This window comes from Ambystoma mexicanum, chromosome 11, assembly GCF_040938575.1.
Source record: "Ambystoma mexicanum isolate Mex_15411 chromosome 11, UKY_AmexF1_1, whole genome shotgun sequence".
NCBI lineage: Eukaryota > Metazoa > Chordata > Amphibia > Caudata > Ambystomatidae > Ambystoma > Ambystoma mexicanum.
In genome coordinates this window covers 179,875,578-179,900,395 of record NC_090934.1, presented here as the reverse complement: position 1 = coordinate 179,900,395, position 24,818 = coordinate 179,875,578, and the positions used below count along the sequence as shown (strand labels likewise).

The window sequence follows — 24,818 nt, the reverse complement described above, 5'->3', positions numbered from 1 at the left end:
TTCTCTAAAAACGTCACTGCTGTCATAACCTCAGTGTCAAGAGATTGTATAAATGTTGCACTTTCATTACTGCTGCATAACCTAAAGAAATAGTAAATGGATTCAACCTAATGACTACAAATGTAGAATCTCACTGATACAGGTTTGCTACAGTCAACCCACCCCACAGTGGCATCCCAACTTGGTTTGGCCCCTTTCCATAAAGGAAACCTGGATGCTGTGAGGTTAATTTTCTTGATGGCTCACCAGAGTTTGGAAAGATTGAATACTAGGTTTTCTAAAGCGATTGTTGTGTTCCTGTACATATAAACCTAGTGATCGCTTGTCCCTGCACAGGTATTTTCTTTTCAGAAGTCCCCGAAAGGCCTACTGAAATCTACTCAACCACTTGCGTAGTAAAGAACCATAAAATGGTTATCTGCCATCCTACAAAGTGTCCCTTCTCAAATGTTTGCACTGTCCACAGCTGCTATATAGTTGGCAATAGTGCACCAGATTAACCAGAATTAAATGGAAGTCCATTTGTGGCAGTCTGCCATTGAAACCTGTTGAATGCTGTCTGGTGGGTGGACTCTGGAGTAGTTGAGAGATGGATGTGGACTGAGAGCCAAGGAGTCTGCATGCTTGTTTTCTCTAAGAGTTAGAGGTGTGTGTAGTTTATTGGATTTTATATAGCGCTTTTAGCCAAAGCGCTTTACATAGAACAGGTAATACATTATAAGCAAAGTGAATTATTACATGAATCTTGCAGCAGAGAACCATATACAGAACAATTTATCGTGCAACTGTAGTATAGAATTGCATATAGCTGAAAGGTGATCAAAACAGCCATTGTTTGTCAGGCAGGTAGCTGGAGTAGATAGATTTTAATTAACTGCATAATGAGGAGTAAGAGGTGATGGAGTGGAGAGGGAGTTGGAACGAAAAGTGGAAGTGGGGCGAAAAGTTGGAACAAACGTGAATGAGCACAAGGAGCAGGCAGAACAGTGAGTAGGAAGTGATCAGCAGAGCGGAGAGAACAAGAGTGAATAGGAGAGGAGGGAAGCAAGGTAGGGGGGGTGTTGAAGAGATGACAGAGGAAGTTGTACTTTAGTTGAGTGGAAGGAGAGCCAGCCTAGAGGTTACGGATGAAGAGATGGAGTCAAGTGGGGGAGCGGACACAGAGAACGGGTGGTAGACTGATTTAAGAGGGGATAGATGTGAGGAATGGAGACCTGAGAACAGAGCAATAGAAACGTCAAGAGAAGATTAACGAAGATATTAGGAGTTTAGTGGCATGAAAAGTGAGGAAGTGGGCACATTTTGCTTATGTTGTATAGGTGGAAGTGACGGGCCGGGGAGGTGTGAGATGTGGTGATTGAAGGAGAGGTTGGAGTCAAGGTGGAGACCGAGATTACGGGCAGTGGGGGAGATGGGAGGGAGGATAGAGAAAGAAAGGAGGATGGAGGGTATTAGAAGGAAAGAAAAGAACTTCAGTTTTCTCGATGTTCAGCGTGAGTAAAAGGAAGGACATCAGGATTTGATGTCAGTAAGACAGGATGAGAGATTATGATGGATGTCAGGGGTGAAAGATGAAAACGCTGTGTCGTCCGCATAGAAGTGGTGAGATGCACCAAAGGCAGAGATGATCGGAGCGAGAAGGGAGGTGTACAGAGAGAAGAGAAGGGCGTAAAGTACGGAGCCTTGAGGGGCGCCATAGTCTAGAGAGGAGGAGGAGGGGGGGGGTGGAGAGTTGTGGCTGCCCCATGACGCTGCAAAGGTGCAGTTGGATAGATGGGAAGTGAACCAGTCGAGGACGGAGCCACTGAGCCCAAAGGAGGAGAGCGTTGAGAGGTAAAGAGTGGTTGACTGTCAAAGGCGGCAGATGGGTCACAAAGAATGACAGAAGAGTGTTTGGAGTAGCGTGCTGTGAGGAGGGATTTAAGGACGAAAGTGGGAGGTTTCAGTAGAGGGGCGGAATCTTGATTCAGTAGGAGGGAGGAGAGGGGTTAGAGATGTAAGCAGAGAGTTGAGTACACAAGGCGTTCTAGTAGCTTGTATAGGAAGGGTAGAAGGGAGATGGGAAGTTTGAAACAAGGAGAGGGTTAGCGGAGGGCTTTTTCAGAATTGGAATGATTGCATGCTTGAAGGCGGAGGGAAAGGTAGAAGTAGCAAGACAGATGTTGAAAAAGGAAGTAAGGTAATGGGAGCAGGTAGACTTTGGGAATGAGAGGTGGGAAGGGGGTCCCCCTGGGAGCCGCGGTTGGGTGAGTTTTAGACAAGAGAAGGGAGACTTAAGATTCAGTAGTGAAGTTAGTGAGTTGGAAATGGTGGTAGAGGGGGTTGTGAGGGAAGTCACAAAATAGATACCTGTGTGGCCTAGGACTGGTGTGGTACAATAAAGATCTTGCATTATGGCAGTCAGAATGTCAAAATAATATACGTAGCCTCCTCATAACTGGCCACGCGGCAACCTGCTGGATGAATTTGAGTATGCGATCCAGGTCTGCACAGGATTAGATTTGGTGTCTTGTTCCAGTATTGATAGTCTGAAATTATTCAGTCTTTTTTTTTTACTGCAGTTCGTATTTATCAGCTTGAACCCAAGAGTGTCGCAGTTGGTCGGGTCACAGAACAATCCAAAGGCTTTTATTTAGCTTTGTGGGCCTGAAGGCCTGGTCCTCTTGTCCCATTTGGGATCACTCCCTAGCCCAGGCTTCCGTAACCCCAAGTTAGCGCTACCGATCAGTGACCCAATAGCTGGCTTTGGCTTATGATGGTTCTTGAAGTGCAGACTATCCAAGCTCCCTCATGGACTTTGTAGCTTTCCCTATTCTGACCAAAGGTTAGATTAGAGTTTTAATGGGGTTCAGGGTTTTGCCTTGCACTTATTCATTTGGATTCAACCTAGTTCATACCTGCTCACATACAGCCCTCGTTTGCGTCCTTCCTTGGACGCCTTCCACCAATCCTCTATCCTTTCAATGTTTCACTCCTCCTAGGTCTCTTCTCCTCCACTTGTTACCACCTCTTCCTTCACTATACGACTGCTTCCCTACTACTGCTGCCTCCAACTACTAATGCAACCACTATTCTCTTTACTGCTTATAGTACTCACTTCCCACCGCTGCTGCTACTGCTATACTATTACTTTCACTGCACTAGTCTTCTCACATTCATCCTATCCTGTCTTTCTACACATTTGTATCGGGCATGCACATTTATACTTCAGTTCCAACTACAGCACCCGAACCAACACCTCACCTTTTTAAAGTCCACTACTTTCTCCTTCCTTCCTGTTGATTTTCCTAATATGCCTATTTCTCTTCTGACCTCAGTTTTCAAAAGAAGCCTAGCCCCTGCAGGCTCATTGCACCCTTTTCATGGCATTGCAGACTGTCCGTGCAGATGGTTCCTGATCGGTGCTGCAGCCTCCCTGCAGGCCATTCTACGTATGATTGGATGGCCATGGTTGGTTGTTTCAATATTTGCACAACTCATTGGTTAATGATAACTAAGTATGTGCTGGTTACAATATGGTGTGCTGTGTGAATTTGGGAGTGAGTGGCTAATTATGCGTGGCTAGTAGTTTGCAGCTTGGGAAGTTTTTACTCCTGGTTTATGGGGTTGTCTGGGGTTTGCAGTGGTGTTTGAGGAGTGATTTAACATAGACGGTCTTAAAGTCTGCAATGCTTTGGTGCAGGTTTGATTGTGGAAATAGGCTGGCGTTTTCTTGCTAAGGAGATCTTTATAGATGTCTGTAGAGCAGGGACCCAGTGGTAAGCCTTCCTGGTTGCTTTCCTTCACCAGTGAATATAATGTTGCTGTAGTTCCTCGACTTTAAAATTGCTCATTTGTACTGCTGATTTAGCACTAGTGTGTAGTTTTGCTGTGCTGGTTGTAGATTCCTTCATGCTTGTCCAGGGTTTTCATTAACCAGTTGTGCAGCATCACTGCTCATTCCTCAGGACTCCAGGGATTTAGTACTGACATAAGTCTTCCTGCTGTCAATTAGAGTTGCAAGTTCCTCTGGGTTAAGTGTTTTCCACCTTCTTGTGTTGATGGCTAGTCCTTTGCGCGGCTGCAGCATTGTTTTTGAACTCCTGTAGTACCATGTAGTGGTCACTCACAGAACCTGGATTGCGGGGGCAGGTGTAGTCTAAACTTTAAAAAATAATTGTACCCATTGTGTGGATATGCAGTATTTACAGTCTGGGATGACCATAGGTGGGTGGTGCTAAAATCCTAAAATGCTTTGTGTGCCACTGCTGTTCCTCTCGTTTCATTCTTGGCAGGGCTTGTTGGAATTTAACATTGTTTAAGATAGTTTCACATGCTGTTAACTTGTAATTTTCAATCCGGATTTCATGTTGGTGCCTTATTTTCCAAGGACCTTGTTTAGCAACGTTTTGTGCTTGGGGCAAGTGGAGCTTTAATGGGGCTGCAGTGCATCCTGTTGTTCGCTGTGTAGTCCCATTCTAATGCAGTTTATCCTGAATTACTTCTGGGTTATTCTTATCCTCTGTCGATTTGGCCCAGAAGACATTCGCTGACCTGGGTCCTTCATTTTTAAAAGGTGAGTAAGATGTTCAGTGCCAACCAGGACTTCCCAAATATTACGGATCTAAAAGATTTTAACATTTGTTAAGGTACTTTATTGGTGTGAGTAGTGGATGATAGACTTTCATTGGTGACTGTCACTTAATGACGCTGCTCTGATTTTGAAAAAGAAGCTTCATGTACGAACTGCCCTAATCTGCTGTATGCTTACTTTTTGTGCTTGCATGGAAGGCATTTGCATTTGTGATTTTCATATTGAGCAAGCTGGTGAACTTTCATTTCACGTTCCGTTGCTTTTTCATGTCTGTATGTTGCAAAATTGTAAACTTTTACACATCCATGAAAACGCCAATTTGCTATTGAACGAGTGGATTCTATGGGCGTGTTATATTGCACTTTCTGTTTCTGAAATGTGCATTTGAATGAATGTGAACTTGTCACAAATCTCTCCCCATGCTGGTAACATCACTATATTCTTAAAATGCAAACAAAATTAGAACTTGAGGGTTCGTCTCTGCTTGGTCAGTCCTGCCCCTATTGTCTATGCCTTGCTTAAAGCTACTCTATTTTGAAGTTCACAAAGGATCAATCTTAAGAAAGCAAATCTATTTTGTGTGAGATCTGTTATACTATGGCTAGTCTTACAATTAGACTAAAATGCCAGTTTGTGTACAGAAGCCATTCACAGTATCAGCTGTCTTGAATCAAGGACTTATCTTATTTGACCTGTTAATATGTATTGTAAGAATTTAGTTTCCCAACTGTGGTGCAAAAACACGCACCTGATTTAGAATTCTTCTCATTTAGATTTTTTTTTTACCCTTTCTTGTGGGACCTTCTCAGGGATTGCAAAATAGCTACCCCTCTTAAATACTGCTTGACCGTTTTACCACCAACTGGCACACTACATTTTGAAGTGAGAACTGGTTTTAGAAATATTGTGGTATTCGTTTATTTTTCACTTGTTTTCATGTTTAGAAATCAAATGCATGAGAATTAAGGTTTGATTGTTCTATGCTTTTGTCATCTCCATGTAGTTGATGATGGAAATAACAATTATTTATTTTCTAGTTCTTCATGGTCATTGTTGAGAATGTTGCCATTGGGCAGGCTCTATTAATGTTCCTTTTCTAGAATTGAGATTTCAGAAGTCTGTTTGCTTATTAACTGGAGGAATGGGCAGATCCTACAGTGATTTCTTCTAGGAATTCTGGATGAAGATAGATGCACTCATCAGCTTTTTTTTTCCGGTTTCAGAATTCTCAATTTTATTTTGTTCTGTGAAAAGAATTTCAATTCGGAGGCTGTTTTTAAGGTTCCGCATGCACTTTAGAAGTTTGTAGAATACCACAAACTTTAGACCCCTTTATGCTGAGTTTTGTATTCTATTGGGTTGTATGTCAGGTGATGGATTGGGAATTCACTGCACAAATGTCTATACCTGAAAATGTACACCCTCTTGTTGCATTGGTCCTCCATTGGCCGTTAATTCTTTTTATGTAGAACCTTTCAAATGAGATTGTAAAATGGGGACATTTTTGTTTTCTTTCTGTAGGCTTAGTAACCTTTGATGCTCTCGATGAAAGGGCAATAGATGCTCTTAGGGAATTTAATGAAGACGGAGCTTTCGCTGTACTACAGCAGTTTCTAGAAAGTGACTTATCGCATGTTCAGGTAAGCATATACTATCAACACTGTTTTAAGATATCTGTTTAACCTGCAGGCACATGTTTGAATCCTGACTCTGCAGAGTTGGTCCTTCATTCTTCTGAGATCGATACATTAAGTTGCATTACTTTTCCGTGGGTGCACACAAATGGGTCGGGCCAGTGGTGAAGTCATGGCAGGTGAGTGACCGGCTTGCAAACTACTAAAATAACCTGTTTAAGACCAAGGACGTAAAGCTTTCACAAATTACATTGTTAACCAAGCTGACTAAATAGTTCGGTACAAATATGCCAGCTTGATTTACCTGCCCTGAATGGAAGCCTTTATTTACCAACAAGCAAAGCGATGTGAGCATAAACTTCACCTCCGAAAAACAAATTGAAAGAAAATGCGCGCTAGAAGTCCATGCACCTTTTGGTATTTTTAATAGACCACCATTCACACCTCTTAGCTGCTCCGAATTATCCTCTAGTGGGTGGGTCTACAGTGATGGAACGTTAATTGCACTTAAATGTGCTTACGGTCAAAAACAAGCCACCCATAGTCGAGCTGTTTGAGCTTGGAATGCCTGGAAACAGTTGATCTTTGCAGATGCAGTGTATTAATGCGGCTGAGGCATGACCATAGACATTTGGCACTCGAGTTCCTGAATCCGTACAGACCATTTTTGACAGATTCTAAAACCACCAAAATGTGGCCTGTTTCCTGCCCTTGTGAGTTACCTATTAAACACCATATCAAAATCGTAGAAGCAGGACAAATATGGCATGAAACTCCGTTTTGCATGGAGGATATTAGTATTAACATTTGATTCAATGTGCTTTTTTAAAAAAAAAATGCAGTTGCTTAAACTGTGCTCCTGCAAGCATGCCTTTTTTCTAGAACTTTTTTGTGGTACTGTAATCACATGAGAGTATTTGGTTAAAATTGCTCCGATCACCCGTCTCCACAAAACTTCTTTTGCACATGCCATGTTTAACAATTTCTAAATTTGATAGTTATGTTGAATTGGCTTCGTCTTGGAAAGTTGGGTGCATGTTCTACTTCAAACATAGATCAGTAACCATCTGGTTAAAACTAACAAAATAAAATTGTTTATTCTCCAACATCCGAATTTTCATTTCTCAAAAACGTACTGTATAGATATCCATGTCTGTGGTTGTGTTTTTGCTTTTATGGATTTGTTTATAAACCAAACTTGAGCACCATTTTAATAAAACTGATCAATTACATACAATTATTTAATACAATATTATAAAAAGATTTGGACCAAGATTGTGATATTATACATAATTGGTGTAATAATGAATCTGCATATGAACATAGTATAAGAAATTAAAAACATATAATAAATACAAGATAATTCATCGTAATTGAATCTGCGAAAGTCTACTAAATTGTAGCACCCAATGAGTAATAATAGAAAGGGGAACCAAAATGTACTCGCAAGTGATGAAGGTGGGATAAGGCCTCCTTCCAAACAAGAAAAGCAGCAGTGCTGATAACTAGGTATTCAGCGCTATATATACCAGTCCAGAATTGGTCAGATAGTATAAACCTTGCATCAATTGCCAAGTGCAGATAACTTTTTATGTATTGATTTCTCAATTTAACATGAGCCGTTTCCCACATTTGAATTACAAAGACAAACTGTCCTGTCTTTACGTTGGAGACCAATCCATCTTCCTTTGTAGGTAATATGTTAAAACCTAGATAAGTTATAAATCTATGGATCTGTAAAGAGCACAACTTAGTAAGGTGAGAGCGCAGAGTCATTCTTAAACTGAGTGCTGTAGTTCTGGTACATCTTTTTCCCATAGAGTGCAGCTATGATATTCACCATGTCCATATCTCTATCTTTTTGGATAGGTTGTCCACATTGGGAGATTCGATTAATTGGGCAAGAGTTAAACCAATTTGAGTGAGGTGATTACAATCAGTAAGTCACAGGTAATGCGTCCAAAATAAGGATTTGGACAAGGTTGTTCACTTTGACCTCCAATAATGAATGTGGGTGAAGACAAGAGAGGAAGATGGAGCTTGCATCTCTGTATTAACCAGAGGGAATGTATTGGTGCAAGACCTGATTTGCGTCCTCATGCTTCCACCGGTATGCCCAATATGGAGCGTAATAATTTCCCTTCTAGTTTTTCGAACCAAAGCAATTTGGACAGCAAACCATACATAGTTACTGGTACTATACTGGTTCAGTAAATAGTTCAAATACCCTCAATAAAACTGTTTTATTCACCCTAAAAATACAAAGCAGCAATACTGTAGAATTTTTTTTAAAAGAGTGCTTTCAAAATGAATACAAAATATGACCATAAGCGAGCACACGTTTTTATAAATATCTGATGCACTTTTACAGTGCTTTGTAGACTTTGGATGGATAAATGAGGCAGCATATAACTGGTAGCTGCTCAACAGTTACAGGGATCCTGACGAGAATGGGGTATTTTATTTCCTTATTTTGGAAATTGGGGTATACTGATTTATGGGTGGAGTAAAAACTGCCCTCCTTCGTGACCAGTGAATTTTGTGCAAGTTAAACAAATGGCTTTACAAATGTTTTTCTTGCAAAGCAAATTTTCTTTGTGGCCATCTTGTCTTTCGAGGATTGAAAGGGGACGTCAAAATGGGCGTGCCTGTAATACGATCCCTAACATGACGCATAGTGTACCCAAAATCCCTCACGGGTCGATGTCACTCAGATTTTATTTCTGCCCAGCTGGTTGCCTTATGCAGAGCTCGTTAAATTGCTTACTAATATCTTTGTCGATGTCTTACACAGTGGTAGGTAGATGGTCAATTACAAACTTCAGCTGGTGTTCTAGTCGACCGCGTGCCCTTGGCCCTCTGGCCAGGCCTACACAGTAGGTAGAGTGGGTTCTGGGGCTTTCTTTTCAAGAATGTATTTCCTTCTCCCCTCTTTTTCCCTTCTGGTTTTGCTGTCACTATGGACAGAAGACCTTTTTTAAATTTTGCCATTCTTGTAAAGGCAAGCACCCCTGGAAATACATGCACCGGAGTTGCTGAGTGTCTTCCTCGATCACCACAAGGCGTCCTGTAGGTCTTGCCAGCTCTTGCGTTCGAAAACTATTAGAGCGGGGAGTGGGCGACCTACACCATAATACAGGCTGAGGGTGCTCCCCCACCGAGGGTGACGAGTTGTGCGTCAACCGTGGCTCCAATACAGATGCCATTGACCCATCTGTGGAGTGGCCACGTTCTGCAGCGTCTGTTCCCGGCAGGCAGGCCACCAGTTATACTATGTGGAGTGTACACCCCGGCGATGGGGACGCACACAACTCGTAAAGGTAAACGCACAACCCCCCACTGACCACTTCGATGGACTTGCCGGGAGGGTCAAAGACGCGAACGGGTACGCTGATTTCTTCGGCAGAACCCACCGATCCACAGGTTTGGCAGCCCTCCCTGCAAACGCATTGGCGGTATGCATCCGTGCAATCCACTGACCAGGTCGGAACCAAGATTCATAAGGGCATCGAGCCGCCTCTTAAGAGCGCGCCAATGCAGCAAGTTCTAGCAAAGTTGAACACTACGGCGAATCCGCTCAAACAGCCGAAACCCCTCCCAGACATGCCAAACATCTGCAAGAGTCTTGCCAAGATCGTTTCGGTGGCTAATAGGCCCAAGAACAGGTTGAAAGACACATCCACACGCCGAGAAAGGCAGGAAGACTCCCAGCCCCTGGCTAAGACACTCTCCAGACCCCTCTGGCTCATCCTTATGGACCAGCGATAGGTTTGAGGGTTGTATGAATAGACTTTGAAAATTCATAGACTTCTCAAAAAGGTTTACCACTCCCAAAAGGCAGAGAGAAAGATCTATACCCTACTGTGTCTAAATTTCAGAGGACCTCCTGCCCTCTTCATGAGGTGTTTGACCTGACAGAACCAGAAGAGGTTCCTCAGGACCCGTATTTCCACAAAGATGATCGATTTAAGGACCCTACCGACCAGGACCCAGATTGGGGGAAGGGGATGAACAGCCAGTGGATCACCCACCATGGCTGTCACCTACTAATACCCCTGAAATAGACACAGATCCTCCCGCATCTCCTCACATTAGATGGGCATCTCCTATAGATGACCAGATGGCATTAAATGCCATTCTGAAGAAGGCTGCAGAACATTTTCAGATTGCCACGCAAGAAGCAGTGCAAGACACTGACTTTGTGGAGGATATTCTGAAGGCGAACCCACCTGCAAGCCAGGCTGTACCATTACTGAACTCCATTAAACAGCGTATCACCCCTTCTTTGACGCCATCGCCAACCAGGGCTGTGAACCCACAGGTCGAGAATCTTGTTCGCCCCTCACTTACAGGCCGCCTCTACGTTCAGGGACATGCCACTCCAGATTCCCTAGTGGTGACTACAACTAGGAAAAAAAGCAGAATTACCCTTGTCCACGGGTGAGGCACCGCCAGACAAGGACTGCAATAAGTTGTATACCCTTGTGAAGTGTGTCGCTACTGTGGCTGCCTATTCCACCAGGATTGCCAACAATATTAAGTTCAGTGAAACCTGCTCCAGGAAGGCCTGCAAGAGGTCCCTGAACCAACATGGTCACGCCTGCTGGCGGTTGGGTCAGAGGGGAGGTAGGTGAATCATATTCTTAACACCCTAGATGCTGCAGAGACAGCAGGGAGAACTCTGGCCCAAGGTACCCTTTTTAAAGGGACACAAATGGGAATTCGGGATTCAAACAAGAGACTCGGGCTTCCCTCATCAACAAACCGGTGGAGGAATCCAACCTGTTTAGTAAAGCTGTAGATGAGGAGCTAGAGACTGCGAAAAAAGAACATGAGAGACTGAAATCTTTAAACTAGATAACTCTAAGGCCTTTTCAGCATTGTGGTGGGGGCTCTTGCCGCTCCTTTCGTGGACAATCTTGCCCGCGTTACCCACACAACCAGTATGGAACGGGTAGCGCATGGTCCTCAGGACAGGGTTCAGCTGCCTCAAACAAGTATTAGCCCAGAGGACAGCACTGTGGCAAAGGCACTCCTAGAGGCTCCCCAGCCTCCAATTGGAAATGACTCTCAGAAATGGGTCCCCTCCCATGACTTCCCGGTCGGGGGGACGGATAACATAATAATTCCACGCATGGGAGGGAATGACCACAGACCAGGGAGTGCTCAAGACCGTCGCCCACGGTTACTGTATAGAGGTCAGCCGACCGCCTAGCTACCGAACGCCAAAGTTCAGACTTTTATCATTAGAGCATCTGAAGATCCTACTGCAAGCGGTTGAGATCCTGCAGGAAAAGGACACAATCGAAGTCGTCCCAGTTTGTACCCAAAAAGGATCTCACCATGTGTCCTCTGCTAGATGTGTGCCCAGCGAACAAATTTGTCAGTCCACAAACATTTCAAATGATAATGCTGCAAGAGGTAATCCTGCTAACACGGGGGATTACATGGCGACATTGGACATGAAAGATGCATACTTTCATATTTCAATGTTGCCAGCGCACAGAAAATGCCCAAGGTTCATGATGGAGGACAAGCACTATTCCTCCCCTTTGGCATTGCCTCAGCCCCAAGGGTATTTACGAAGGTGCTGGCAGTAGCAGCAGCTCACCTGTGCAGGCAAACCATCCCAGTTTATCCTTACCTCGACGACTGGCTCATAACCGGGGATTCGTACGGAACATGCCTTTCAAACGCCCAGAAGACGACAGATCTACTCTTCAGTCTGGCATTCTCAATAAACGAGGTCCAGCCTAGATCCCAGCAAAGTCAAACGATTTCTGGAGCTCTGATTCGGACAGAAGATGGCCTCCTCGTCCCCTCCAATGAAGGGGTTCAAAACATGCTGTTTCAGATCTCTCACTATGTAGCCAGTCGAGAGGTGACGGTACGCAAAGCCATGCGACTGTTCGGAATGATTTCCTCCTGCATTTATCTAGCCCCACACGCATGTTTGCGCATGAGCCCTCTGCAAGTGTGGCTCAACAGACCATGGTGTCAGGCCAGCGGCCAATGGGACAATCTAGTGGTTGTCTCGGCTGCCCTCATTCTCTCTGCAGTGGTGGTCGAGGGCAAACCTCTTGATGCGTCTCTCATGGGGTGGGGGCACCCCTCACCTCCTTCAGCAGACAGCGCACAGCGTTTGGTCCCCAGCAGTAGCATCCAACCACATAAACCTGTTGGAGCTGTTAGCAGTGTTCAAAGCCCTGAAGCCTTTTGGACGCAGTTACAGGGGAAGACAGTATTAGGCCTCACAGACAGTACCACAGCCATGTATTACCTGAAAAAGCAAGGGGGCACTTACTTTCGGGTTATCCAAACTGTCCCAGAACATATTGAAGTGGGCTCTCGGACACCAAATGTTCCTCATGTCGCAACATGTTCCAGGGGAACTTAATCTTCTGGCGGACATGCTCAGCAGAGACTTCCCGCGAATGGCGACTACACAAAGACATTGTCTCCAATGTTTTCACAGAATGGGGCTTCCCATGGATTGGCTTGTTCGCAACTCTGGAGAACGCACAATGCCCAGATTATGCCTCCAGGTACCCTCAGAACCGATCCAAGGGGAAACGGTCTCTGGATAACCTGGCCAGGGAAATTTGTTTACGCTTCTTCCCTCTGACTCTCCTTCTCAACAAGAGTGCACAAGATGCACCAGGAACCAGTCACCATGATCTTGGTGGCCCTGATGCGGGCCCGCCAACCCTGGTGCTCTGATGGAGATGTCGGTCTCCCCTCCGATGAAACTACCTTGCCCATACCACGGGGAAACACTTAATGCTCTCAAACTCTAAATTTAGCAGCCTGGCCCCTGAGGTCATAGTTTGGGCACCTCCAACTTCCTCAGATGTATGGACATACTTGGAGAAGCAAGAAAGCCCAACACCAGACATTGCTACTCCAATAAATGTAAACGCTTCATCATCTGGTGAAATGCCAAGAGCTTCTATCCCATAGACTGCTCTCCTACTCATTGTACTATACCCGACTCGCCTAGTAGACTCCGGTCTGGTTTTTGATTCCCCGAAGGACCACTTAGCTGTACTTTCAGCCTATATCACCTCCCAGCGAAAGGTGTTGTGGTGGAAGAACCCAGTAATTAAAGCTTTCATGGAAGGGGATAAAAGAATTAATCCCCCTATTTCTAACCAGGCTTCCAGATGGGACTTCAATGTGGTGTTAACTAGACTTATGGGATCTCCCTTTGAACCAATGCACAAGGCTAGCCTCGAAGCACTCCCTCCCAAGATTGTCTTCCTAGTGGCAGTCACTTTAATATGGAGAGTCACTGTACTACAGACCCTTTCAATTCTAGACCCTTCTGTCACAATTCTGAGACGGTGGTTCTGCGCACTCACCCACGGTTTGCTCCCAAATTAAGTTCCATGTGAAACAATCAATAAAACTACCCACTTTTTTATAGAACCCAACTATTGTGGCATAAAGAAGCTTAAACGCACTTGATGTACTCTGGGTCGTCGTGTACTATCTGTAAAGGACTAAAGCACTAGGGAAAAACGTTTTTTGCTTCAGTGGCGGCTGGTAGAGAAGGAGACCCTTTCTCTAAATCGGCCATCTCAAGGTGGATTGTCAATTGCATCTCACTCGGCTACACTCTTGCCAAGAGTTCTGCCCTTCAAGCCTAGAGCACACTACTCTGGGGCTTACATAGATTTCATTGCAAATGTTCCCCTCACATCCATCTGCAAGGCGGCAACCTGGAGTTCTGTACACACCTTTACAAAACTCTATTGCCTAGACACTCCTTCATCCGATTCTCAGGTGGGACAAGCAGTACTAAATATCTTTTCACTACTGTTCCTTCTCACATCCCACCACCAACTCTGGGTACTGCTTGCTAGTCTATGCACAGCATGCAACTCTAAGCAGATTCACAAGCATCAGAAGACATGCATTACTTGCAATCAACAGAAATGCTATTACAGTATCTGCTTAGATTCACATGCGCCCACCATTCCTCCCTGCTCGGATGGAAGGAACATAGACTTCGTAGTACTTCTTCTCTCTCTGTGCTCCCTCATGGCAGATAAAATACAATTGGTGGGACCATCTACCTACCACTGTGTAAGACATCGACAAAGATATTAGTAAGCAATTTAACGAGCTCTGCATAAGGCAACCAGCTGGGCAGAAATAAAATCTGAATGACATCGACCCGTGCGGGATGTTTGGTACACTACAAGTCAAGTTAGGGATAGTTTTACAGGCACGCCCATGTCGACGTCCCCTTTCGATGTAATACTCTGCGATTACCACTAGATCTAGGACTATATGCACAGCATGTGAATCTAAGCAGATACAATTATCAGAAATGCTATTACGGTAAGTAATGCATGTCATACTCCAGGCAGTCCATAAGAGTGGGTAATATAGTAGAGATCCTTTTTGTGGAAGGTACTGCTCATGCCAGTGGTCTGAACACATTAGGGTAGTGAAGGTGGCATGAAGTCTCCATGGGATAATCATTTATATTTGTAAAAACGTATTCTGATCATGTGCAGGATCTTAAAAAACTCTTTTGCAGATAAGCAGTATTACTTCACATGAACCACAATTTACGAGTTTTTAAAAAAAATTCTTTTTAAGATTACAGCTATCCTTTAAGTAAATTGATCCCACAGTATGTATTGCTATTTTTGAAGCTTCATGGACACCAGCAAGCATTCTTATTTGCAATAAATTATGAGAAGACTCTGACACAGGGTGTTGCTACATCCTATCCTGCACCGTACTGTCGGCTGAAGATTTTTCCGACACTGAGGACTATCTTTTAATAGAATTGACTGCTTTCGAAGTATTTGTTTCCATAACCTTTGTTGAGCATATATATGTATGTTCCCATTCAATGTTTCTCACATGTACCATCCCTGTGAGAATGTTTTCTAAGTGTAGCTTTCTATCTGGACCTCGAGAAGAGAGTTCTTTTGGAGATATTCTCCATTGGCAGCCAGGTAAGCCCTTTGTCTCCTGAGCCCCCTATTTTTGTTTTCCCTTTTTTTCCCCTTTAAATCCCTTTTTCCGCTTCCTCCCTTCCATCCGCTAGCCCCCAGCCCTCTCACTACCCCCCCCCCCTCATCAAGGGTGATTTGCTGCCACACAGGTCACATGACCCTGAGCAGCCCATTTCAGAGTCTCCCAGGGCTGCCTGGTCTGGGCAGCTGGAAAAGGACAGCTCATAAGGGAGCCTCCTGTTTGCCTGGTGCCCTAGCCCTACAGTTGACTCTGCATCTTGATGTCTGCTAGAATCGGGTAAATGAAGAGGACCCTTCTACGTCTGATACCCCAGCCAGGACCCTGCTGATCCTGGTTGTAACTGGCTTCTATATGGTTTCTATAGAGTCTTATATAATCTTACATCTAATTACCATAAGAAAGTGCATTATTGTGCTTTATACAGTTTCCTCCCAACTAGGCATTGTGGTTGGTCAAGAGAAAGACAGACCAAATGTTGACATTTCCAAAAATGTATTGCTTTATTTAAATGATAATTAAAGGTCTTTCTGTCCCTTTTCAGGGTTTACCCTACCTAACCCAACTAACTAGGATGCTCGTAAATAGTCTAGTCCAAAACAATATACTCCTACATCTCGTCCCCTTTCATCCATACCTGTGGGAAATTCCGTCCTTTGGGACGGGACCGGAGCACTTTTGATGAAGCACAAATTTTTAAAAAATGCGGGTACCGCACACGGCTGCATCCCTGCGCATTGCCCTTCATTCCTTTTCTCAGCGCAGTCGGGGCTGGACGCACTTGCATCTATGGGATTTTTGTTCCTTTTGTCCTTCTCTCCTGCTCCGGTTCTGCGGTCGCGTTGTCCTTCTATGCTGGAGCGTCTGGGATTTGTGTCCTGTTCTTCATGCTAACGTGGTTTCACTAGGGCGGATCCCCATTTTCTCTGGAGTGTCTCGGCCCGGACCACTGCTGGGATTCGTGCTTCTACTGCGATTACCTCTCCGTCCGGGCACTGCATCTTCTTCGTTGGGAAGACTTCTTTCAGCATGTTCCTCCACCTCATCTTCAGCTTTTCATCGAAGAAAAGACATCCGGTAAGTTCCTTACTTTTTAGGGCGCCCCGGCCGGGGGACTCCTTCCTGGGGTCTTTGTCCGGGAAGGGTTTGAGTAACTGTACCACAAGTATTTCTCCTGAGGTGTCTCACAGGCCTAATAGGCATACCAGAGTTTTCTGAGGGTTCCCACAACGGACCTGCCAAGACTGGAACACGTTCAGCGGTTCACCGGTCAGGTTCTAAAAGTTTGCCCAGTCAGTCTGAGGCTTTGGACACCAGGGTTCACTCCGAGGTCTGTTTCTGGAGCTTTCCATACAGACACAGAGGTATGCCCTGAGGCCTCCTTTTCTTGGCGCTTTCTGTACCAAGCCACGGCTTGAGGCCCCTCATGAGGGAGCTACACATACAGGACGAAACCAGAAGTTCCTCTTTTTGAGGCGAAGGTCTGTACCAACAAAACCGAGAGACCTGTTATTATGGCCTTAACTGTAAGGGTGATTCCTCAGCATTCCTGCGCTCAGGGTTGCGGTGTTGCCGGTTCTGTCTATGGGGCAAAGGGGGTGGTCATAGACCGTAACTCTTACCGGCTCTACTGAGGTTCCTCCTCTGGAGGCTAATTTTGGGGCCACCTCCATGATGTCCAGTAAAGATCTGAGACCCCCCCAGTACCGGCTCTGCTGAGGATCCTTGTGTCAAGGCTAAGGTATTAAGTCCCGTGACCAGCCTGAGGAGACGATTGCCACAGCTGTACATGTGACGCAGTTCTCTTCAGGCATCGACAAAATGGCGGCACGCCCCTCAGGGTCCACAGTGACCATTTTGGTTTCTTCCCTTACAATTACGTTCTCGACGACAAATCGATTTTGGGGCTGAGCAGCCTTTTTCACCTCTGGTTGAATGTAAAAATCTGCTCTCCCCTTCTTATGACTGGCGTGCTAGGATGCCGCTGCCACACACTGTCTCGCTTACCCCTACTTCTGCTCCGCTGGTCTATTCTGGACAGATTGCTGGAGGGCCTTCCTGGCAACCAGCCTCATTGCGTTTGTGGGGGTATGCCCCATGTGAGAGGCCTCTGCCTACCCCAGTGCCTAAACCTTCATCACAGGATGTATTTTTCAGGAAATTTCAGAGGCTCATACATTCCGACCCTATGAAAGAGTCCTTTTAATGGTCTTTTCAAAGAAATCTACCCTGAACCTCCGGCTCCACCTTCCACCCCGGTGGCTCCTGTGGTGGTACCACCGCCTCCTGTCGGTCCACCTCCAGCGCTTCCTCCCCTACCGGTAGAATGGGATAGCACTTTAAAACCTGTGACGGCCCATCCGTCTGTTTCCGATTCACTGGATAACCTTCAAGCAGATCAGTATAGCGATGAGCAGCCCAGCTCTGTCAGAGCATTCCATGACCGGGTTCTAAATGATGGCCCTCGTTGACATTCCAGTACCTGAGGCCCCCATTCCTCCATAAGGGCTTTTTGGCTGAGGCCTGTAATGCTGGGATAAGCCTCACACTGGGCTGCATATCAATAAAAGAATTGACGCCCGTTACAGGCTTCACACCTCCGAGGAGATAGCTTTGGCATCTTGTCCACGGCCACGCTTCAATCCAAGCCGGCCTCTACGGCTGTGGCTCAGATTCTCTCCAAGGAGGAAAAATTCTAGACTCCTTGGGCAAGAAAGTCTTTGCCACTCAGCACTGCAACTTCGGCAAGCAAATACCGAGCTGATCCTGGCGGCAGCTAATATGAAGCTGTGGAAGGAGTTGGCTGATTTCCAGGCGTGCATTCCTACGGATAGGCTAGATGACTTCAAGGCCGGTTTGTCGGTCGCTAGGGTGTTGGCACAGGATATTCTTGAGGCTGCGGCACACCATGTGGATACTTCAGCTCGAGGCCTGATGGTGGGAATTGACACCTCCCGCCAGGCGTGGCTCCATGCGACAACGTTTTTGAAGGAGGTGCAAGATAAAGTTCTGGACCTTCCCTTTGATGGAAAAGAGCTGTTTGATTCTTCTACGGAAGACCAACTCCCAAAGACCAAGGAGAGTACCCAAACCGCCAAATCCTTTTTGATCCTGGTAAAGGTCCCAGCTAAGGCCCCTTATACACAGAGCAGGAAGGTAAGTAAGTGGGCACCACTTGTTTAAATTCACTTTCAAACAGATCAAAAAAGGTTGAGGTTATAAATCATCTTTCAAAAAATTCACAGGAGCTGGCTACGATGAGTCTGGAGACACCCTGACTCGTGGAACATAAAAATATACAGAAGACCAGGTAACAAACCTGGCCACACAGCCGCTCTCTGTATAAGCCCTACCAAGGGCAGTGCAATTTGCAAAATTAGAGTCCACTAGTAAATGTTCACTGTATTTACAGAATGTAACTCATCCAAATAAATCTTAGTCGGATCCAAAAGTAATATGCGTTTATCAAAAAGAAAATTCCAAGTTGGTCACTAATAAAATCTTAGTGAGGCCGCGGCTAACTCATCCCATAATTGTTATAGACATAAAGTGCCAATGCATTTCGGAGCATACAGCTCCTTCATCAGGGCAGGTCTAATTTACACAAACTGTGGAACATTTATACCAAAAGCATCAAGTTTTGAAAAACATGAACAAAATCGTGATTGTGTTACAAAATATAACCATGCGTGAAAACAATATAAAAATGACATACCAATTTTCGATGAGTTGCAAGGTAAATGGAAAAGGTGAATTAAGCCACACAGTAGGGAAAAGAAAAGATGCCAAAATAAATGTGTAAATGATCAAATTAACTGTGTTATTTCATTTACCCTTATACACAGAGGCCAGGTCTGTCTCGCTCCTTCTCTGGCTTCAGAGGGTTTCAGGAGCGACGGACGTGCAGAACTGACCCTCTGGTTTGTGGCACCCGTCAAACAACGTGGTTGTGTTTTCTCTCGGCCTTCAGCTACCTCTCCAGGAACATGTAGTCTCCCTGCCGAGAGATCTGCAAAATATTTTTCGTCGGTCGCACGAGATTCCAGTGGGAGGAAGAATCTCATCTGGAGGTGTGGCAGACCATCACTGACGATCGGTGGGTTTTGTCCATTGCTCGGCTGGGCCTTTGCTTGCTCCTCCTCCCTACCCCACCCTTCAATCCTCCCTTCCAACAGATCGGGACACCCTCCCTCATCGCCGAGGTTCAGAAGCTTCTAGACACAAGGGCAGCGGAACATGTTCCCCTCGGAGCAAGGGGAGGGCTTCTACTCTCGACTATCCACGGTGCCCATACCCATGCAGGCTGGCCTGCGCACCATCCTCTACTTTTCCCAGTTCAACCCTTCTCTTCCCCAAGAGAAATTAAAGATGTTCACACCCTGTCAAAGTCCTCTCTTCGGAAGGGCGACTGGCTCAGTGTAGTGGACCTTCGGGACACGTATATGCACATCCTGATATGGAGGCTGCATAGAAAATATCTGTTTCTCCCTGGGAAGGGAGCATTTCCAGTTCAGTGTGCTTCAGTTTGGCCTCAGCTCGGCGCTGCGCGTCTTTACGTAGATGTAGGTCATCGCAGCTTTACTTAATGTATATCTGCATTTGGAGGATTGGCTCCTATGCAGCCCTTGTCCACAGAGGGCATTGAGCAATCTCTCCTTCACCTCCTGTTCCACCTTGTGCTTTCAGTGAATTGGCAGAAATCTTCCATGACTGTCTCCCAAGACCTGGGTTTTTGTTGGAACACCATCGACTCCAGGGTGTATTTGACTGCAGACAGGATTGCGGATCGATTTGCCATGTGTCAACTCTTCATCCAGTCAGAGCACATGACCGCTTGGTGGTTCCAGAGACTTCTCGGCCTCATGGCCGTGTGCGTACTTGCCCTTCCTCTTGTGTGTCTCAAAATGAGGCAAACGCAGCTGGTTCTTCGGAGCTCTTGGTGTCAGGCTTCGGAATCGTATTCCAAGATACCAGTTCCATCCTGCATGATGGCAGACCTTCTATGGTGGTCCTCGACCAACAATTTTACCGTGGGGTCCTCCTTTCAGGAGCCTTGCCCACAAGTGACGATTACCACAGACTCCTCAGTCATAGGGTGGGGAGCAACTTTGGATCATCTACAGGTTTTTTTAATCTATGGACACTGCAGGACAGGCAGTTTTATAATAAATTATTAGGAGCTCCTGGCTGTCTTTCTGGTGTTGAAAGCATTCCATCCATTCATCACGAAAAGGGTGGTCCGCTGCCGCATGGACAATCCAGTGTCAATGTTTTATATCAACAAGCAGGGTGGTACCAAGTCACCATCTCTGGTGGACCTTGCCATTAAGGTTTGGGAATGGGCCATCCAGCACAGCATTTGGCTGCTGGCGGAACACATTCCGGGGCAACTCGATGTGACTGCAGACTCACTCAGCCAACAGACAGCAGCCAGCTACGAGTGGAAACTGAACATGGAAGTCCTCCAACATCTTTCGCCAATGGGGTACTCCAGAAGTGGACCTTTTTTGTGACTGCCCCAAACAGGAAACTTCTTCTTTAGGCGTCCAGGAACGGTCTCGGGTCTCCTTTCTAGGGGATGCTCTGGAGATCCTGTGGCACAACATGAAGGCATATGCCTTTCCGCCTCTTCCTCTGATTCATTGGTCACTTTTCAAGCTCAGGAATGCATCGAATTGCACTCTCCTGTTCATTGCTCCACGCTCCTTGGTGGGCAGCCAGATTCTGGTTTTTGGAACTTCAGCATCTGTCAATTTGTCCTATCAGGCTGCCGTTGATTCCCAACCTGCTTCACCAGTGCGATCAGCAGATGTGGCACCCCGCACATCAATCATTCAGCTTGGCGGCCTGGTGCCTGAATTCAAATCCCTAGCGCAGTTTAACTTGCCTGAAGACAATATGCGCATTATCCAAGCGGCCAGGAAGTCGCCTACGAGGTCTCAGTATAGGAGCTAGTGGCTCCGGTTTTGTTACTGGTGTTTAGCTAAGCAATTGGACCCCAGACATGCTACGATTGACATTGTTCTTTCGTCCATTTCTTATCTGGCTACTTCAGGCATTCATGTCTTATCCTGTAGGACTTGCTTGTCGGCTGTTGCCGCCTACCTGTCCACTTACGCCTTTTCCTTGACGAACCAAAAATGCATTTTGCAGGCTTGTTGCATCATCTTCCACCTGTACGCAATCCTCACCCAAAGTGGGATTTAAATGTGGTTTTGACCGCATGATGCCGTAAACCATTTGAACTCATGGCTACGACGGGTCGAACGTTCCTTGCTTTTTTGATTGCAATGACTTTGGCAAGGCGAGTAAGCGAGCTTCAAGCTTTCAGTGGCACACCGTTCCTTACCTTTCATCCTTCTTTCCTAAAGTAGTGACTGATTTTCATTTGAATCAATTTTTGCCTTTTTTTTTTTCCTTCTCCTCAGACGCCGAGAGTATTACAAAATGTAGATGTCAGACTAGCTCTGAAGTTCTATCTAGACAGAACTGAACTTGGGGGGGGGGGGGGGGGGGGGGGGGGGGGATCCTAAACTTTTAGTTTGAAGACCCGAAAAGGAAACCTGCTTCAAAGGCTACAATCTCCGAAGGCCTCCTGTATTTCAGAAGCCTATATCATTCAGGGCCTTCAGCCTCCGAAGGCAAAGCGGCTGCTGTTGCCTTTCAGAAATATTTTCCCTTGGAAGAAACCATTGCCAAAGCAGCTTCTTGGGCTTACCCGTCCACTTTTTGTAAGCATTACTGCTTGGATCTGTGTTCTTAAACCTTTTTCAGTAGGGAAGTTCCATCCACCCGTATTACCTGTGAGGGGTGCTTTGGAATCTCCCACAAGTATGGAGGAAATGGGACAGGACGTAGGGGGGGTCTAACAAAGTTAGTCACCGTAGTGACTGCCTTACTCCTAGTACATAGTCCCCTTTCTTCCATACACCCGCCCGCCGTCCCCTTTAATAAGTATCCTCTATTATTGCTTAAATGGTCAGACTATCAAAAGTGCTCTGTTTCTGTCCCGAAGGACGGATTGCCCCACAAGTATGGAGGAAAGGACTATGGACTAGGAGTAAAGTAGTCACTACAGTGAGTAACTTAGTCTTCAGCTACCACTAAGCAAAACAAAGGTCCATCTTAACATTTCTTTTTGCCTTGGTGCACTCCTTATCATACCATGGGTCTTTCTTTATGGTTTGGAGTTTAACCACTCCTTCTGGCCTAGTAAGAAATGGCCGTAGCACAGATTATTCCTTCATACATAAATGGTATATCTTAATCTGAGATTATATGGTGCTACCAACACCCTTTCTAATTTAGGTAAAATGTTAGTACAATTCTCAGATTTAATCATTGGAAGGTCCAGGGAGTCCTATTTTAGTTGAGTTAGGTTACTGGTCCCTTTTTTAAAGTTTTATATTTTAGCAAGTGGAACTTTTATCAAGATTACTTTTATGAAAGCCAAAGGCAACAAATTCTAAAATCAATGGATGACCATCACTCTGGTTTAGGCATGACTAAAAGGTTCTATTGGAGACCAGTCTGCAATGTTTATCAACATATCAATGTGGCTACTTTTACCACCGCTGGAAAATGTTGGTTTGGCTGTGAGTTTATCTTGGCATCTACCACTGCAGGCATTAAAATTGTGCTAGAGATACGACCTATGTTGTGGTTTATTGGAGGGTCCATAATATCTATGCTACAGTTTCCCTTCCATGACTGGAATATGTTCGTTCCAGAGGTTAAAATCTCCCTCTACAATAACCTGGTACATACCTACACTTTTTAGGCAAAAATTGTTTAAGGTTAACTTTCTATTTCGTCCCGTTGCTCTGTCCATGGGAATCCTGTTAATTGTATGTTTTTCTTTTATAGAGTCCTGCTTTCTCCCATACCCTTTTAAAGGCATCTACGTGTTGAGCACACTGCACCATATGTGCAGTGTTGCTTGGAGCCCTCTGGGCTCTCCCTTTTTATATTTTAATGTCGGAACTACCGTTCTTAAGGTTAGAGGGATACTTTTATCCTTCTTGGCTTTTCCTTTTGAGAGATCAGCGCGCACACACCCTATGTGGAGTGCAGAGGAGCTGTTTAGTATCCCCTTGCTCTTTGCTCCTGTAACAATTCTGTTCAAGTAACAAACATTCACATATGGCTGGTGGCAGTGGGCGTGTTCTACAGACATTTGCGCCATTTGTTCTTGTAGGTTGTATTCATAGCTGAGGCTGTGCGCAAATGGATCACTTTTGTTCGAACATAGTGACTTATTTCTTTTTTGCCACTTTTGTGGTTGTTCCTTCCTGCTTCTTCGAACATCCAGATTTGAGTTTCCTTCAGCGGGAACCCTTTCTGTGGCCAGCTGAGGCTCCAGTGTGTCTGCAAGGGCAGGAAGCACGGGAGGATCCCGCAACTCTGCTATCCTTAGTCTTCTGGTGTGCCTGAAAGGAACCAGTTCCTGCTGGGGTAGAGCGCTGGCTCTCCCAATTCGTCAGCCACCTGCTCCTTTTTTGTAAACTGCAGGGAGAGTTTGCAGAGGAGTGTGAAATCCTGATAAAAGGTGAGGTTACTGAGGTAGAAGGCAAGTCGTCCACTGGAACATAAGACTACCAAAAACACCTGCAGCCCCTTCCAGCAACCTCAGAGACCACTGCTGTCCTGACCCTGTTTCCAATTTGACATGGGAGCTCTGCAGTGGACTACTGGTGGGACCAACTAGCCATAGGCCAACCTGCAGAATGAGCCACCCAGCCGTGCTGTGACATTGCTGGGCTGCAAACTGCCAATAGCAGGGGGACCTCTGACCCAATTGCAGTGAATCGTCTTCCAGTGAACTTCCTCTCGGTGCTTTGAACTCCAGTTGGACCTCCAGAGGCAAGATCCCCCTCAGTACTGCCACCAGAATACAGAGCCGAAGAATCGAGGCGGCTTGTCCAGGCAGTAAACGTTCATCCTTGGACTGAACTCCTATCTAGTTTGTGATGGACTAATAAAGCCTCAAGAACATTGACAATTATTACAAGTCTTCAAAAGTGTTGCACTGCTATTGCTGAAACACTGTTTATTCCTACAACAGAACATTTTCTGAGTTGCCATAACAAGTGATCTTGCTTAATACTGAACTGTTAATGATCTTTATACTTGCCTATTATCGGTTTACTCACTTTATTACTTCTGCTTTCTATTGTGTTGATTAGTTGACTTACTCGAATATAACTTTGCCTTACTATAACTTCAATTGTCTAAGTTTCTTTGGCCTTGTGTACTTAATGAGTTCCATTGTACTTATCTGCAGCTCATATCCTCCTCCTAAAATGAGCGTGGCTGCTCTGACATTCTAACAAACATTTGGTTTGTACAGACTTGTATTAAGAGTTGGGGGACTGTATACCAAGGGACAGTTTTTTAGAGTCTTACCTGTTGGTACACTTTAGGAAAACTCCCCTAAGACTCCCCTAACTATGCGTTCTCCAGCATAGGGTCTGGCATGGATTCACATGCTCATGAATATTCCCCGTCGTCAGGCTGGGAATCCTCGGTAAAGAAAAAAATCAGTATCCGTTTCGCTTCTGATCCATCTTTCTTATTAGTAACCAATCGCTGATCTCTGGGTCATACTGTCCCCAGCC

General features: G+C 45.4%; 1 protein-coding gene across 3 annotated transcripts in view; it reads left to right on the top strand.

Annotated features, from left to right (window-relative positions):
* Nucleotides 1–24,818, top strand: part of HNRNPR (heterogeneous nuclear ribonucleoprotein R) — an 872,346-nt gene that overhangs the window by 123,193 nt on the left and 724,335 nt on the right. For all 3 annotated transcript variants that reach the window (XM_069622744.1, XM_069622746.1, XM_069622745.1), the window contains one exon: nt 6,095–6,213. In XM_069622744.1, the coding sequence (XP_069478845.1) occupies nt 6,095–6,213 (119 nt within the window). The remainder of the gene's footprint in view (nt 1–6,094; nt 6,214–24,818) is intronic.